The sequence below is a fragment of the Capra hircus genome, chromosome 10, assembly GCF_001704415.2.
Source record: "Capra hircus breed San Clemente chromosome 10, ASM170441v1, whole genome shotgun sequence".
Classification (NCBI taxonomy): Eukaryota; Metazoa; Chordata; class Mammalia; order Artiodactyla; family Bovidae; genus Capra; species Capra hircus.
In genome coordinates this window covers 67,036,025-67,053,583 of record NC_030817.1, presented here as the reverse complement: position 1 = coordinate 67,053,583, position 17,559 = coordinate 67,036,025, and the positions used below count along the sequence as shown (strand labels likewise).

Below are 17,559 nucleotides of genomic sequence, written 5' to 3'. Positions count from 1 at the left end.
ATTAAATACATAATTTCCTTTATTCCTCTTTGCAATAGGTGGTCTTATTTTCATTTAAAAATGATAAAAGGAGAGACTTGCCTGGCAGTCCAGCGGTTAACATATTGGGCTTTCACTGCAGGGGGCACAGGTTCCTTCCCTGGATGGGGAACTAAAAGTTGCATGCTGCACTGCAGCCAAAAAATAGGGGAAAAATAGAAAATAAAAAAATTTAAAAAATAAAGACAATGAAAGGGAATTCCCTGGCAGTCCAGTGGTTAGGATTCTGCACTCCCACTGCCAAGGGCACAGGTTGAACCCCTAAACTGTGAACTAAGATTCCACAAGCTGTGTGGCACAGCCAATATATATATAATGAAGTAAAGTCTGAAAAGATCCAAGAAACTTGTCTAAATTCCATATCTAGGTAGCAGGATTGCAACACTGTTCCTGGACTCAGGGCACTAAACTATCTGAGATGAATTGTTCAAGACCATTGACACCATCCCCCACCCCTAAACACACACATGCACACACACGCACACACACACACACACACAACAGAAGTGGAACTGCAAAGCAGGGAAAGGGACAGAAGCTGAATTCTATCAGCTCTCCTCTTTCCCCTCATACACGAACCTTCCTTTCTGCCTCCCTGAAATGGAGTGTTGTTGCAGCAAAAACAGGTGAGTGAACAGCCTTTGGCATATAACAGCCAAACAGGCCTACAAGACTTAAAAAATCTCCATTATTCTTTATCTGTTACAACTAGCAAACACTTGTAGCTGGACTTGTACTGCACAAAGCTAATGAATCTCTGACTCTGTATAGATTGCCCTCTGGACTTGGCATTCTTTCCCCCTACACTCTCTTGTAGCATTCTGCATTTCAGAAAGAAGGTCATGGGCTGATAACCTCAGGGACACAAGATCAGTTGCTAAGTTGTCTGATGCAAGCTGTGGCCATCAGAAACTCTGCAAGAGAAAAAAAATAAAACAAGACCTCCAAGAGGATATAAAACCTCTCCCTATTCCCAAAAAGGGGAGCATAGTTCTTGAGGCAGTAGTCTGCTGTGTTTCCCTTTTGCCTGGCAAAAATAATAAAGCCACTCTTTTCTGTTTCCTCCAAACCCTGTCTCCATATATCTATTTGGCATTGGTGGACAGGGAGCCAAGATTAGGACCCTGTGATGGGTACAAATCCTTTCTATGTCCCTGTTTCTTATTTGTAGTAAAGAGGCTTCAGCCTCCTAGACCTTCCCTGAGTGCCAAAGGGCAGGTTTAAACAGTTGCTAAACAGAAAAATCACAATAAACTGTGGAAAATTCTGAAAGAGATTGGGAATACCAGATCACCTGAGCTGCCTCTTGAGAAACCTATATGCAGGTCAGGAAGCAACAGTTAGAACTGGACATGGAACAACAGACTGGTTCCAAATAGGAAAAGGAGTACGTGTCATCCTGCTTATTTAAATTCTATACAGAGTACATCATGAGAAACTCTGGGCTGGAAGACGCCCAAGCTGGAATTAAGATTGCCAGGAGAAATATCAGTAACCTCAGATGTGCAGATGACACCACCCTTATGGCAGAAAGTGAAGAGGAATTAAAAAGCCTCTTGATGAAAGTGAAAGAGGAGAATGAAAAAGTTGGCTTAAAGCTCAATATTCAGAGAACTAAGATCATGGCATCTGGTCCCATCACTTCATGGGAAATAGATGGGGAAACAGTGAAAACAGTGTCAGACTTTATTTTTGGGGGCTCCAAAATCACTGCAGATGGTGATTGCAGCCATGAAATTAAAAGACGCTTACTCCTTGGAAGAAAAGTTATGACCAACATAGAGAGCATATTCAAAAGCAGAGACATTACTTTCCCAACTAAGGTCCATTTAGTCAAGGCTATGGTTTTTCCAGTAGTCATGTTTGGATGTGAGAGTTGGACTGTGAAGAAAGCTGAACGCCGAAGAATTGATGCTTTTGAACCGTGGTGTTGGAGAAGACTCTTGAGAGTCCCTTGGACTGCAAGGAGATCCAACCAATCCATCCTAAAGGAGATCAGTCCTGGGTGTTCTTTGGAAGGAATGATGTTAAAGCTGAAACTCCAATACTTTGGCCACCTGATGGGAAAAGTTGATTCATTGGAAAAGACTCTGATGCTGGGAGGGATTGGGGGCAGGAGGAGAAGGGGACAACAGAGGATGAGATGGCTGGATGGCATCACTGACTCGATGGAAGTGAGTTTAAGTGAACTCCAGGAGATGGTGATGGACAGGGAGGCCTGGCGTGCTGCAGTTCATGGGGTTGCAAGGAGTCGGACACGATTGAGTGACTGAACTGAACTGAAACAGAAAAATGAGGGACGGCAGAAACAAAGGAGCAGTCAAGAAATTATAGTACAATAACAAAGCAGGGGACTGGTTCCTCCTCAAGGAATATACCTAACAATATCTTTGAGCTCTTCTGCTGGAACTAAGGCCACCCTTGTGGAGAACAGTAACTTTAGGCTGAGCACCAGATTTCTGGAATAACCCTGTTACCTCACCACCAACCGTTGAGAAGAAAGTCTGCACATAGCGGAAGATCAGGAAGACTCTGATCCCCATCCCCTGACCCACAGCCCCAAATGGTTAACTGCAGTTAGCTTCCCCGCTCTTTCCCTTTAAAAACATTCAGTTAGTGCAGAATCTTCACAGAGTTGGTTCTTGGACAAGAATCTGCCTTCAACCCAGGTTACCCTCTGAATAAACCAATCCTTTCTATCCAACCAATACAAGTCTTTCCAGTGAGGAGCAGCCCAACCTGAGTTGGGTCCACCCCTACCTCACCCCTGTTAAAAATAAGCCCTGACTTCTGTTCTTAGGTACATTAATTTGGAAGCAACTCCTTAACAACCCCTTTCCCATAAAATTATATCAAAGTCAACCTCTGCTACATAATGAAGCAAATTTTCCTGAGTTATAACCAGCATGCACCCTCGGGCAAGGGTTCTTCTCCTAGATTTACTCTGACAATGTATTGCCAAGGACGGGGCATTCTGTGTTTTTCCATTTGCAGTTTTGTTGTGGTTGTTAGGGCAGAAAGTGAAGAACTAAAGAGCCTCTTGATGAAAGTGAAAGAGGAGAGTGAAAAAGTTGGTTTAAAGCTCAACATTCAGAAAACTAAGATCATGGCATCTGGTCCCATCACTTGATGGCAAACAGATAGGGAAACAGTGGCTGACTTAATTTTTCTGGGCTCCAAAATCACTGTAGATGGTGATTGCAGCCATGAAATTAAAAGACACTTACTCCTTGGAAGGAAAGTTATGACCAAGCTAGACAGCATATTAAAAAGCAGAGATATTACTTTGTCAACAAAGGTCTGTTTAGTCAAGGCTATGGTTTTTCCAGTGGTCATGTATGGATGTGAGAGTTGGACTATAAAGAAAGCTGAGCGCTGAAGAATTGATGCTTTTGAACTGTGGTGTTGGAGAAGACTCTTGAGAGTCCCTTGGACTGCAAGGAGATCCAACCAGTCCATCCTAAAGTAGATCAGTCATTGGTAGGACTGATGTTAAAGCTGAAACTCCAATACTTTGGCCACCTCATGTGAAGAGGTGACTCATTTGAAAAGACCCTGATGCTGGGAAAGATTGAGGGCAGAAGGGGACGACAGAGGATGAGATGGTTGGATGGAATCACCAACTCAATGGACATGGGTTTGAGTGGACTTCGGGAGTTGGTGATGGACAGCGAGGCCTGGCGCTGCAATTCATAGGGTCGCAAAGAGTCGGACACGACTGAGAGACTGAACTGAACTGAACTGTGGTTGTTAACTGTTTTGGCCCCGCCAGCGTCAAAAGTGAAAAAGTGAGTTGTTAGCCGCTGTCTTCTCCGACTCTTTGCGATCCTGTGAACTCTAGCCCTCCAGGCTCCGCTGTCCGTGGAATTCTCCAGGCAAGAATACTGGAGACGGTTACCATTCTCTTCTCCAGGGGACCTTCCCCACCCAGGGATCAAACCTGGGTCTCTGGCGGGCGAGATCCTATTTCTCCCACCAGGAATCGAACCTTCCTCGGTGAGTGGAAGCGTTGAGGGTCGTTCAGCGAATTTCCTGATTATGGTTTTAACAGTTGTTTTCCCACAGATCTCTGCAGTTAGGTACTGCTATTTTTAACGCCGCGGAGATACTGCATCCTCTACTCAAAAAGACTTTCTGCTCTTCCACTTAAAAAAAAAAAAAAAAAGCAACCCGGACAAGTCGCAAGCAATCCAGCTTCCCCACAGAGCACACCTACCTCGCCGGGTTTGTGCCTGATTGGCTGGTGCCTGGATAGCTTGTGCTTTGGCAGTCAGCTGAGGATGATTGGCTCCTGGAGACCCCCCACCCCCTCGCCGATTGGGTGGCGGCAGCGAAGCCGGGGATTGGTGGAGCTCGCAGAGCTGGGTCTCAGCAGCCTGGGCTCCAGCTCCAGGGACAAGGTAGAAATGGCGACTGCAGCTTGGTTACTGGGTCGGCGTGTGGCGAGCTGGAGGATACGACCGCCGCTACAGTCGCTTGCTGGACTGATTACCCAGCGGACCAATTCGCTGTTGCCCGTAGACGATGCAATCAATGGGCTGAACGAGGAGCAGAAGCAGGTAGGGAGGTTCACCCTCCTTCTGCCCCTTACCGTGGTCGGTGGTCACCCGGGCGCTTTTCTGCCTGGCGCTCACCCAGTAGCAATGAATGATCTGGCGACTCTAAGCGCGCCAGCGCGGGGGGCGGCCGCGGGCCCGAGCCTCCCGTTTGTGGAGGTATCAAGGCCTGGTTACGGAAGTTAGGTGAGGAGACAGGAGTGGGGGGAGCATGAGGGGATGTTTTGGTGAATCAGCAGAGGATTACCCTCGTTTGCCAATAGGACCCTCAGTCTCTCTGAAGTCCTCTTACACCTCACCACTGTCTAAGGCTGTGGTTCTCAAACCTGGTTAGTCATCACCATTAAATCGTTTTCAAATACACACCTTGGGGTTGAGGGTGGAGTTGAAATGAACAAGGGAGTTTGGCTATTTTTTCGACCTATGGGGTCAAAGTACAAAGCTGAAAAAAACTTGAAAGAGGTTGTTACAAATGAAGCGGAACCAGTTATTCCTGGTGGAAGGAGACTGTTCACTTGGACACTGGCTTGAATTTCCAAGAAATGTGATTCTCCTGTGGTCCTCAGCAAGTGCCTAAGCTTGCTGAAAACTCCAAAAATCCAGTTGCATTAGGCAGCAGACCCAGCTTTGAATCATCTCAGGCAGGAAGTGCTCAATCCCAGCTCTCAAGATTTCCTGCCAGAAGGAGTTTCTAATCTCTTTTGTTGTTTTTATCCCTGTCCTTCAGTATTTCCTGGAGCTTGCTCAAACTTGTGTCCATTGAGTCGGTGATGCCATCCAACCGTCTCATCCTCTGTCGTCCCCTTCTCCCGCCTTCAGTCTTTCCCAGTATCAGAGTCTTTTCCAATGAGTCAGTTCCTTGCATCAGGTGGCCAGAGTATTGGAGCTTCAGCTTCAGCATCAGTCCTTCCAACAAACATATGCTATCTAGGTTCGTCATAGCTTTCCTTCAAAGGAACAAGCTCTACTCTCTTTTTGAATTATCCCTTTTAGTCAAAAGTTAATGAGCAAAAAAAAAGCCTGACACGTGCCATGAACTGAAGGGAGTATGTCTGGAGCACAGTGAATGGGAGATGAGAAGGGTACTGGGGAAGGCTAGAAGAGCTGCAGGGCTTACCTCACAGGGCCTTCTGGTCCTGGATAAGGAGTTTGTCTTTTTTTTTTTTTACAATTAAAAATTGAAGTATAGTTAATTTACAACGTTGTGTTAGTTTCAGGTGTATGGCAAAGTGATTCCATTATACATGTATAAGGAGTTTGTCTTTTAAAGACAATGGAAGCCCATGGAATGATATACATAGGGGAGTGACATTTAAAAAATAGTCTTTAAAAAGAGAGGTGAGGATCACCTCTAAGGAAGCATAAACTAGTGGGGCCTCTCAGTTGGATGCTGTTTGGTGAGACTATTTGTGTCCTGTTTCCCTGAAGGTGTCCTCAGTAGTGGAGACACTGTCCTCAGCGGCAATTATGTACTGTTTCAGCAACATCCATCCACCTCTCTCCCTCTAGCTTCGTCAGACCGTGGCTAAGTTCCTTCAGGAGCATCTAGCCCCCCAGGCCCAGGAGATCGACCAAAGTAATGAGTTCAAGAACCTGCGAGTAAGTCGTGAGGCCTAGACTGAGAGGGACGGGGGTGGGGCAGTCTGGGAGCTGGGCTGGGCTGGACTGGGAATTGTACTGTTGCCTGGCAAGACTCACACAGTCTTCTGGTGAATAAAAGGCCCTAAGAATGCAGCCCCTTTTGGGGAAGCCCTTGCATCTCATTGTTCCAGAGGTGCCTGGCACCTGTGACTGGCTGCCGTCTCACAACCCACTGTGCGTCTCTGTTCTGTTGGCAGGAGTTTTGGAAGCAGCTGGGGAACCTGGGAGTCTTGGGCATCACAGCTCCTGGTGAGTGTGGTTTCTTTCCGAATAGAGAGCTTTTTTTTTTTTTGCATGCCCTTTAACACATTCCCCAAAGAAGAAGGAAAGGAGAGGAAAGATCTTACTCAGAGTAACCCAGAGTCTCACCCAGACAAGAATGAGCTAGTCTGTTTCTTTAGGCAATGATATTAAGAAGAGAAAGGATTTAGGTCAGTGTGGTTCACTTGGGTCACCCAGACTCTTGAACTCTGCACACTTAAGAAGTTCCCCCAAATGATCTGGGGAGTTTAGAAAAACCCAGATTGAGCAGTGATCTTAATACCCCAGGCTTCGGCCTCCCCTAGTCCCTAAGTTCTGCCCTACCGGTAGTGTGAAGGCAGAGCCGCTCAGGGCAGTGTGTCCCTGTAGGGGATGCCTGTGTGTCCTCTGCCCACAGCTTGGCCCAAGAGCTTATTTGGAAGCAGATTGGGAGGTGTTTGGGAGAGGGACACCCATCTGAGCCTCCATGTGAGGTGGCCAGATGGTATATTTAATAGACTATCCCTCGGCCCGTCCAAAGTCTCCTTTAGGCCTACTTGTTTCCAGGAGATGAGGGCAAGGAACTGGTGGGCTTTGTTTCAGATGTTAGCCTCTGATGCAAAGGCCAGCCTGGCTTACAGTGCCCAGTAAAGAGATAAGCCTGCAGCTTCACCAGCCAAAACCTGGATGGCCCACCCTGCTCTGGCCTGCGTTCACTGGGCATTAGAGTAACGGTGGACCACAATATTCTCCTTACACCGCCCCCTCACCACTTGGAGACAATTTTTGGGATTTTAAGCTGATTGTAGAAATTTTACATCGTGAGTAATGATGTAATCACTTAAAAATTAATTTAGACTTATGCACTTCTTAAGCTCTCTGAGTAGTGGATGCTCAGGTCTTCTTGTCTTCGTTAAGAGATCTGTCTGAAATACGGAATTCCCCAGTGATCCACTGGTTAGGACTCCGCGCTTTTACTGCCAAGGGCCTGGGTTCAATCCCTGGTTGGGGAATCAAGATCCCAAAAACTGCATGGTGTGGCCAAATAAATAAAAAAAATCATTTTTAAAAAGAGCTCTGTTTGAGATAAAGCAGGAGTTGCAGTGACTGTTTTCTGAACCACACCTTAGTTGACCAGAGGCGGCAGAAAAAACTAAAACGAATCCTGTGAGCTTGCAAGCAGGGCCCACAGCCATCAGCCTATTGACTTTGCTAGAGGGAACTTGGAATAGGTGCTGTCACAGTATTCCTCTACAGCATGTAAGACAGTATCTGCATTTAACCTGGTCTGCCTTTTCCACTCCCCTGCACCCCCCACCCCCTGCCCCCCGCCCCCAGTTCAGTATGGTGGTTCTGGCCTGGGCTTCCTGGAACACGTGCTGGTGATGGAGGAGATATCCCGAGTGTCTGGAGCAGTGGGGCTCAGTTATGGAGCCCACTCCAACCTCTGTATCAACCAAATTGTGCGGAATGGAAACGAGACCCAGAAGGAGAAGTACCTCCCCAAGGTGAGGAAATGGGGCTGGAGGAACACACTCCTCTCCCACTGGGGAGGGCTGGTCAGACTTGCTTTCTGTAGTGGGTTGCCCTGAATCTGCTAGGGCTAGGAAGGGCTCAGAGATTTGCTTTAAAATGCTTCAGTCAGGGCTTTCCCTGGTGGTCCAGCAGTTAAAACTCTGTGCTCCTACTGTAGGGGGCGCAGGTTCAATCCCTGGTGGGGGAACGAAGATCCCATATGCCCCGTGGTATGGCCAAAAAATAAATAAATAAAACTTTTAAAAAAATAAAATGCTTCAGTCAAAAAAATAAACAGGACCAGAACACCCAAGTCATCACTGAACAACGTTTACTTGAGCATTTTAAGAAACAGAAGCCTCAAACTAGCCTCCCTTGCAAGGGGAATGATGGGAAAAGGAGAGAGAGCTTCAGCCTTGTGGATACAGAGCTTCTCTTCTAGGACTTTTCCTGTACCCGGATCTGAGAGGACTTGTAGGGGTGTCACATGACCAGGCCAGAAGTGGTCCCAATGAGCCCCTACTGGGTACTTCAGGTCATAATGAGGCCCTTTGGGGTTTTTCTTGCAGCTGATAAGTGGTGAATACATTGGAGCCCTGGCCATGAGTGAGCCCAATGCTGGCTCTGATGTTGTCTCCATGAAGCTGAAAGCAGAAAAGAAAGGTGAGGCTGCTCTTGATTTGGGAGCTGAAATGGGCAGAGGGACAGACCTATGGGTTGATTGGAGGTGCCTCTGCTGGGTTTCCAGAAGCATTTGCCAGCTGGACAGTTTTTTTCTCAACAAGTGGTGGTGGACTGACTGGCAAAGACAGGCCCACACCACTTGTATAAGTAGCCAACTTCCTCTCCTTCAGTTCAGTTCAGTTAAGTTGCTGAGTTATGTCTGACTTTGCAACCCTGTGGTCTGCAGCATGCCATGGTTCCCTGTTCATCACCAACTCCTGGAGCTTGCTTAAATTCATGTCCATCAAGTCGGTGATGCCATCCAACCATCTCATCCTCTGTCGTCCCCTTCTCTTCCCGCCTTCAATCTTTCCCAGCATTAGGGTCTTTCCCAATGAGTCAACTCTTCACATCAGGTGGCCAGAGTATTAGAGTTTCATCTTCAGCATCAGTCCCTCCAATGAACACCCAGGACTGATCTCCTTTAGGATGGACTGGTTGGCTCTCCTTGCAGTCCAAGGGACTCTCAAGAGTCTTCTCCAACACCACAGTTCAAAAGCATCAATTCTTTGGTACTCAGCTTTCTTTATAGTCCAACTCTCACGTCCATACACGACTGCTGGAAAAACCATAGCTTTGACTAGACGGACATTTGTTGGCAAAGTAATGTCTCTGCTTTTTAATATGCTAAGTTGGTCATAGCTTTTCTTCCTTTAATTTCATGGATGCAGTCACCATCTGCAGTGATTTTGGAGCGCCCCCCCCCAAATAAAGTCTCTCACTGTTTCCGTTTGTTTCCCCATCTATTTGCCATGAAGTGATGGGACCCGATGTCTTGATCTTAGTTAGTTTGTTTGTTTGTTTTTTTCTTTTCTTTTTTTTTTAATTTTAAAATCTTTAATTCTTACATGCATTCCCAAACATGAACCCCCCTCCCACCTCCCTCCCCATAACATCTCTCTGGGTCATCCCCATGCACCAGCCCCAAGCATGCTGTATCCTGCGTCAGACATAGATTGGCTGATCTTAGTTTTTTGAATGTTGAGTTTTAAGCCAACTTTTTCACTCTCTTCTTTCACTTTCACCAAGAGGCTCTTTAGTTCTCTGCTTTCTGCCATAAGGATGGTGTCATCTGCATATCTGAGGTTATTGATATTTCTTCCGGCAATCTCCTTAGGAGATCACTATGTCCTGAATGGCAACAAGTTCTGGATCACCAACGGTCCTGATGCAGATGTCCTAGTTGTCTATGCCAAGACTGATGTGACTGTTGTGCCAGCTTCTCGGGGCATCACAGCCTTCATTGTGGAGAAGGTGAATGTGGAGGAGTTATGGTGAGAGGCTGAGAATGGCACCAGAGATGACCTCCTTCAAGTGATTGTACACACCATCAGTGTGGTGCGCTCTGCCAAGGCTCCCTCCTGGGACAGGGATGGGGCAAGAGAGGAGACTGAAGGAAGGGTAGCCAAAAAGTGGAGTCTGGGGAGGAGGGGTCAAATCTGAGGACAGTGGAACCGTCCACAGAGCCAGGTTGTCTGGATGTCCTGAAAGATGAGGGCCATCGGGGTATCGGGTGGACCTGGAGCGAGCTGCCCGCAGGATGAGAGCGGGAGGATGCTGGTGGGGACCAGAGAGTGCACGTTCCAAGAATTGTCAGTAGAGGCACAGGGGAGACAGCAGGAGTTAGAGTGAAAAGTTGGCAGTTTCAGTTGGCTTTTAGGAATGGGAGAAAACTGAACCATTTTTTTTTTGGTAAAGAGAAAAACAAAATAGGAGAGAGAGAAAGTGAGATATGTGAGAGCGAGTAAGCAAAGCACAATGGTGAACTGAGGGAGAAGAAGCAAGGCGGGGTAGGGGGGCCAGTGTTAGTGGAGGAACCAGCTGCCCAATGGTTCCTAAGGAGGAGGCCAGGGCCCCAGGGAGGGTGGACAGGGGAGTGGACAGTTCCAAGAATGAGTGTTGTAAAGGTTTCTAGTACCCTGCGTGGAGAGAGGGTGGAGATTGTCCAACAGGGACTGGAGAACATGGATGTGGCCGAGACAAGAACTCTCCTGGCTGAGCCGAGGTGTATGTGTCTCCTGGAGGAGAGGGAAGTGCCCTCCTGGAGGGCATTGCTCCACTGGGCACCTGCCTGACCGTTCTGCATCTGATGCGTGCAAAGCACACAGGTGGTTGAGTTGACCCCAGGTGGGGCTCTATGAGGTGCAGGTAGCAGAGGGACAAGGAGGGCAAAGGAACTGAGTGGGCCGGGGCAGTGTCTTAGAAGTGACTTCCCCAGAGGAAAGGAACCACAGCCAGGAAGAGTCAGGAGGCCCCTGGGGATCAGGTATTTAACTGGGAAAAAAACTGCTCCTGTGAGAACTGGGGGAAATGCAGCTAATGGCAGGGAGGCTGGGGTAAGGTGTTAGGGCTGGCTTCTCCAGGAATGGGGCAGTCACATACAGAGTAGGGGCCTGGTGAGTAGAACGCTGGTGTATCAGGCAAGGATGGGGACTGGATGGGAAGATGGATGCTTCCCAGGGGTCTTCCCTTTCCTTGGCCCCTGGGTGGTGCTCTGTAATTAGGAGCTCCTTTTATTCCCATAAAGGGGATGCCGGGCTTCAGCACCTCCAAGAAGCTGGACAAGCTAGGGATGAGGGGCTCCAACACCTGTGAGCTGGTCTTCGAAGACTGCGAGGTTCCTGGTGAGTCTCTGAAAATGTGGGAGGCCCTGTCCTGACCCCATCACATGCTGAGAAAGCCTGACTCTTGGTCAGAGAGCCTCACCAGTGTTAGCTCACCAACCTCACGTAGCCAGTCAGTAGGCCTGCCACTGTGCCCTGGCCCGCTAGCCCAGAGGTGTGGGTCTCAGGCTGGACAGCTGTCCTTCCCGGCCAGAGCCCCTGCAGCTGCATGTCCGACTGTGGCTGCACGGGTGGGTGATGCTCCCTGTGTGGACACACACTGCCTAGGGCTGGCATTGCAGTCTCGGGTCGAAAGGTAAGCTCTGCCCTCCCCTACTCGCATCCTTTGGACCGCCTCATACGTACAGTTGCCGGTGGAGCCAGTGTGAGGTAATCATTAATGATGCTGAAAAGCTGTCTGAATAAATGGGTGGAACTGGACTCAGTGAAGGAAAGGCAGTTCAGTCTATGAGTGTTTCTGCCCTGAAGTGAAAATGTGCCATGCTGTGGGAGAGCCAGCAGGCCGTGATGCACTGAGGAGACGGAGGGCACAGACTTGATCGGTTAGGCTGGCTCTGTACCTTAGCCAGAAGCCACCCCTTCCCTGCTGCAGTCCACCATCTGAGAGAAGGCACTTTGGTTATAAGGTGCATCTAGGGAGGGGCGATCGGTGCAGATGCTCCTCTGTCGGCAAGAAAAAACTCCACTGGTGTTAAAGACGGGTAAGGGGTGTCAACCCTTTGCACTCAGCTTCTCGCCCACAGCCCCCCCAGGCCACCCAGTGTCCTCACTTCCAGGGTGGGGATGTGCTCAGCAGTTTCCGTCACCAGCTCCAAACGGCCCATCTCCTGGACAGCTTCGTCCATGGACCTCGCTGGGGAGGGAGGAAGGTTGTATTGACCTGAGCCATCTCAACATAACCTGGCTTGTGAGAGAGCCCTGTTACTAAACCTAGCAGCTTTTCTAAAAATGAAGAGGCTGTGGACTGCCCGCTCCCCTCTGACCGGCACTTTTCCCCATAGCTGCCAACATCCTGGGCCACCTAGGTAAGGGCGTCTATGTGCTGATGAGTGGGCTGGACCTGGAGCGGCTGGTGCTGGCCGGTGGGCCCCTTGGGTGAGTGCAAGGCTTGGGGGTGGGGGGGCTCTCACAGCTCCTTGGCAGGCCACCTCCCAGCTGCTGCACATCCTCTCCCGGAGACAAAAATTTACCTTTCCTGTCATAATTTGCTGTCTTCACACTGAAGGCAAATATCATTAGGTGACAGACAAAAAACCTGAGGAGCCATCCTGACTAGTTACTCAGAACTTGAAGCAGCAGGATGCCTGGGTTAGATCTCTGCAGGGTCCCACCACTCCACCTGGTCTCAGGGGAAGGGACACGGGTGCTGGGGCGTCAGTGCGGTAACTGAGCAGGGGCGACGAGCGTCCTCAGGCTCCTTACTCCTGCCTCGGACGCCAGCTCCTTGTCTCCCCTGGCTGCCCCCGCCTCAGGTGTTTCCACACTAGCATCCCCCGCCACACACACACAGCCGGCTGTGGGATGAGAGCGAAGCCCCTCCTCAGTGTTTCTCTCCTCGCAGGATCATGCAGGCCGTCCTCGACCACACTATTCCCTACCTGCACATGAGGGAGGCCTTTGGCCAGAAGATAGGCCACTTCCAGGTGAGTGGGATGGTTTTGTGAGGATGTACTCATTCTCTGGTTTCAAGTTTTAACAAATGAGCAAATGGGGCATGTGCTGTGGGCATTTACTCTTCTTTGTCCAAAAATGAGCTTGAAGGAGTTCCCTGAGCAAGCCTCGGCAAGATCCGGCAAGCCTTGAGGTGTGGCCAAAAAAAAAAAACAACGAACAAAAATGAATTTGAATACTTGGGGCCCTGGTTTCCTCAGCCTGCTACCCGGCTTTGGAAGCTGTCAGGCAGTCCGTCTCCTGTCGCCTCCCTGCTTGTTTGAGGTGAATAACCCAGAAGGGTTGGAGGGTGAAGCCCAGTTGGTCATGGGGAGGGAGTAATTCCAAGGCACGCTTTCTGGTCTGTGAGTGGACGACCAGGTCTGCGATTCAGCGGTGGCTCTCTGGCCTGAGCTCCAGGCCCGCTGCCATGTCGCCCTCCTAGGCAAGTCCCCTCGCCTCTCTGTGCCTGACAGCCCCCAGTCCTGGCTGTCAGGTTGCTACTGCGGACAAAGGAGCGATTCTAAGAGGAGCTTGTCTCCAGCATACTGACCTGTGGCCTACTTTTGGGCACAGCTGATGCAGGGGAAGATGGCAGATATGTACACCCGTCTCATGGCCTGCCGTCAGTACGTCTACAATGTTGCCAAGGCCTGTGATGAGGGCCACTGCACTGCCAAGGTGAGGGCCGGCCCCAGGGGATGGCACACACCAGGGAAGGGGCGGGGTGGGCCCCCTCCGCGCAGTCCTGGCTGACCCTGCTGACCCAGAGCCTCCGCCCGCAGGACTGTGCAGGGGTGATTCTTTACTCGGCCGAGTGTGCCACACAGGTAGCCCTGGACGGCATCCAGTGTTTGGGTGAGTGCCCCTCCCGCTCCCTACTCCCAGAGCCTGTGGCTGCCTCCAGGAAGAGGCTCCTCTCCACTCCTCATTCTGTGCTGTAGCTGAACTGTACTTTTAGTACAGTTACCGGGAGGACATGGAAAAGCAAATGGGAAACCACCAGAGGCCGCAGATTGCTACTGTCCTCTCATCTCCCCAGCCTGGTCCTGTCACCGGGAAATGGGGGAAAGGAGACACTTCAGAGGTGGAACAGCCTCAGTTCACTGCTGCACAGTGGTTAAGAGCGCAGGCTTGGGCCAGATGGCTGGGTTCAAATCCTGGCTCCACCACTGACTGGCTTTGTGGCTGGTGCAGATTACTTCCCCTCTCTGGGCCTGGCACCCAATAAGCACTATGCAGTAGTTTCTTCCCCCTGCCTTCTCCATGTCCTCCAGTGGTTCCCCTGCCTCTGCCTGGCGTCCTCAGCACTCTTGAGTGGCCTTCCGGCCACCCCCCATCCCCATCCACCCTCCCTCTCACCACCTTTTGCTGCTTCTCTTCAATCAGTCTCTCCTCCTGGCCCATTTCTAGATGCTTGATCTTGTTTGCTTCCCTTGCTTTGCCCACTGCCTATCACTTTTCCCATTGTCTTTTTCTCTGCCCCATCCATGGCTGCAGGTGGCAATGGCTACATCAATGACTTTCCCATGGGCCGCTTTCTGAGAGATGCCAAGCTATATGAGATCGGGGCTGGGACCAGTGAAGTGAGGCGGCTCGTCATTGGCAGAGCTTTCAATGCAGACTTCCGCTAACCCCTAGACCCTTCACCCTGCTTCCCAGCACCTTGAGGCCTTTCTCTGGAAGGACAGCTGCCGCAGGTCTCCTCCCAGCAGGCCCCACCCACTGGCTCAGAAGTGTGCAGTGACTTAACAAGGAGTCCTCAGGAAATAGGCTGGCTTCTCTGGGGCTTTGGTGACTGTGCCCTTGCTCTCTAACTTCCAAGCCTGGTGCTCCCCCTCCCAGGAGGGGCGCCTTTTCCTTGGATGAGCCTGTGTCAGGGAACCCTCTGCTCAAGTACACCAGAAGTATTACCAAGTTCATTAATTTGAACTTGGTAGTCTCTTTTCTTTCTGGGGAAGAATACCCACAAAACCCAGCCTTTGTTTCTACCAGTTTCTATGAGGCATTAACTTTCATCAGTGTGTGAGTGGGAACTCCCACTGCAGCCTCCTCCGTCCCTCATTTGTTAGAGCTGGAATTCCATCACTCTGGGGCAGAGCTCTAGGAACAGGCATTTCAGAACACCTGTGCCACCCAGAATCCACAGTGGGCAGAGGTCTGCATGCTCGTGAAGGCTGGGCTTGATGCCTCCAGCACCACCCTGCCAGTGCCACTGTCCATTCCTGGCCATGTGACAACCCCCAGCTGACTGGGCAGCAGGCCTGGGTTGGCTGGCCCGACTCCAGCCAAGGCTGCCTGCACACATGTCTCTGGACACCCTGTGGCTATTTGTTACCACTCCACAGTGGCTGTTGCCACTTTGTATTAAACATATCATGAAGCAAACCCATCTGCTTCTAAACTGGTGTTTTGGGAGAGAAGCAGTCTACTTGTCCCTGCCTTCTGTCTGGCTCCAGCCCTGTGTCCTTGGAGCACAGCTGATCCATGCCCTGCTTCCGGTCTGCTCACTGGTGATGGGAGACACAGGGGTGGAATCAACCCACAAGAGAGAGGAGTACTCAGTCCCCCTTTTCCAGATCTTGCAGTGATTTGTAAAGAAAGGAGGGATCCCAGAGTGGAAAAAGTCTTGGAGCCAGAAGGAAACTTATAAATTGCCAGAAACCATCCCCATGTTTTTTTTAAAAGACCAAGACAATTTGGTTTTCCCCAAATCAGAACTGGAGTTAGAATCCAGATCAGCAGAAATAGGGGTTCTGAGAATGCCAGCATGAAGCCCCACTTGGGGCTTGGATGGAGCACAGTCACGGTGTGAAAGTTTTGGGTTGTTCCACCCCATCTGAGTTCCCTAAAAGACCTGGTTTTCTTGGTCCGCAGCCCAGCGGCGCCTGTTCTGACTTTTGGTCCTGGCCTGTAGCCAGGAGCTGTTCCCAGCCTGATGCTTGTGACAGGTGCTATCGGTTCCTTGCCAACCCCCACCCAGTCCTATGCTGAGAGGCTTGTGGCCCTGTCCCTTTAGTTTGCCACCCTGCTCCCTACTGTGCTGGAGATGAATGTGGCTAAAATGGTGGTCTTGCTGGGCTTAAAATGTAACTGGGGACTTCCCTGGCAATCCAATGGTTAAGACTCTGTGCTTGCAATGCAGTGGGTGCAATTTTGATCCCTGGTTGGAGAATTAAGATCCCACATGCCGCATGGTGCAGACAGAAAATAAATAATAATAAATTTTTCAAAATAATAAAGTGTGGCTGGAAGCCCAAAAACATCAGAATGGGGTATTTCAGCCAGTCAGTGAGGATAATGTAGCTCTGCCTCCAGCGTGGGGAGAACAATGATTTTCTAGATGCTGTATGTGAAATAAAAACATTTTAAAGTAAAGCCAAAAAAGTGAAGTCTGAGTCGTGAACAATGGGAAAGCAGGGGCCACGCGGAGTGTGGGGTTGATTACATGCATTGTGCAACTCTGCAGCACTAGCTGCCAGCACTACTTCCTGGGGCTGCCTCCTTCCACTCCAGTTTTAGGTAGGTCACTATCAGCCCAGTTCCCGTGCTGACGACCATCCCGTTCTTCATTTTCCTACTTGCCTGTCCGTCCTGATGGCAACAGAAGCTAAGGGAATGGTTTTCCAAGTGTGATCTGGGCACACACCCTTTATCAAAACTTGGCAACCTGTTAAAAAAAAAAAAAAAACAAAAACGGATTCCTAAATGGGCCCCAGCAGAGAAGGCAATGGCACCCCACTCCAGTACTCTTGCCTGGAAAATCCCATGGACGGAGGAGCCTGGTAGGCTGCAGTCCATGGGGTCACTAAGAGTTGTACACGACTGAGCGACTTTACTTTCACTTTTCACTTTCATGCATTGGAGAAGGAAATGGCAACCCACTCCAATGTTCTTGCCTGGAGAACCCCAGGGACCGGGGAGCCTGGCGGGCTGCCGTCTATGGGGTCGCACAGAGTCGGACACGACTGAAGCGACTTAGCAGCAGCAGCAGCATGTGGGCCCCAGACCTAATCACACCTCCAGGGATAATGAGGAGGTACAGGCAACCTTTTAGAACAGCTGAGCTGGGGCCTAGAGGACACGCTTCCAGCGGCCTGAGTCCCAAACTGATAACCTGGTAATGATGCTTCTTCACCTATATAAATATTTCAAGTCTCATTTTGACATACTAACTCCTTGATCATGACAGTCCTATGCAAGACACAAAGTTGGCGCCGGGCCCGCTTCCGGAAGACGGGTGAGTTGCCCACCGTAGGCGAAAAAACCGTAGGTGAACCGGCCACGCCCAGACGTGGAGCCAAGGCTGGTGTCAGCCAAGCGTGGGGGACTGAGAAAGCAGCGCCTCTTTTTGATTTGGGGACGGATGCCCAGTCCACGTCCGCCTGACGGAACCGAGACCCGGGACCCTCAGTCGAGAACCCCAGGCTAGGGCAGGTCCGGGGTCCAGGGTCCAGGGCCCTCCCTCTGCCAATCGTCTCACCCGAGGCGTCGCGCGCACCGCGGAGCTCGGCTCTGGCTCGCGAGCTCGGGCTCGGGCGCGGCTCCACCAGCCCTGCGTGGAGCTCTCC

At 50.3% G+C, this 17,559-nt stretch overlaps 1 protein-coding gene across 2 annotated transcripts; it reads left to right on the top strand.

Annotated features, from left to right (window-relative positions):
- IVD (isovaleryl-CoA dehydrogenase) lies at positions 4,287-16,375 on the top strand. Of its 2 annotated transcripts, none has more exons than XM_018054449.1 (12): positions 4,287-4,598; positions 6,105-6,194; positions 6,434-6,485; positions 7,815-7,984; positions 8,561-8,654; positions 9,832-9,968; positions 11,242-11,338; positions 12,340-12,433; positions 12,900-12,981; positions 13,565-13,669; positions 13,774-13,846; positions 14,489-16,375. In XM_018054449.1, exons 1-12 carry the CDS (start codon positions 4,320-4,322, stop codon positions 14,620-14,622), a joined length of 1,407 nt encoding a protein of 468 aa, XP_017909938.1. In that variant the 5' UTR covers positions 4,287-4,319; the 3' UTR covers positions 14,623-16,375. The 2 variants fall into 2 exon arrangements, with proteins under 2 accessions (XP_017909938.1, XP_017909937.1); XM_018054448.1 differs by having other exon boundaries at positions 13,759-13,846.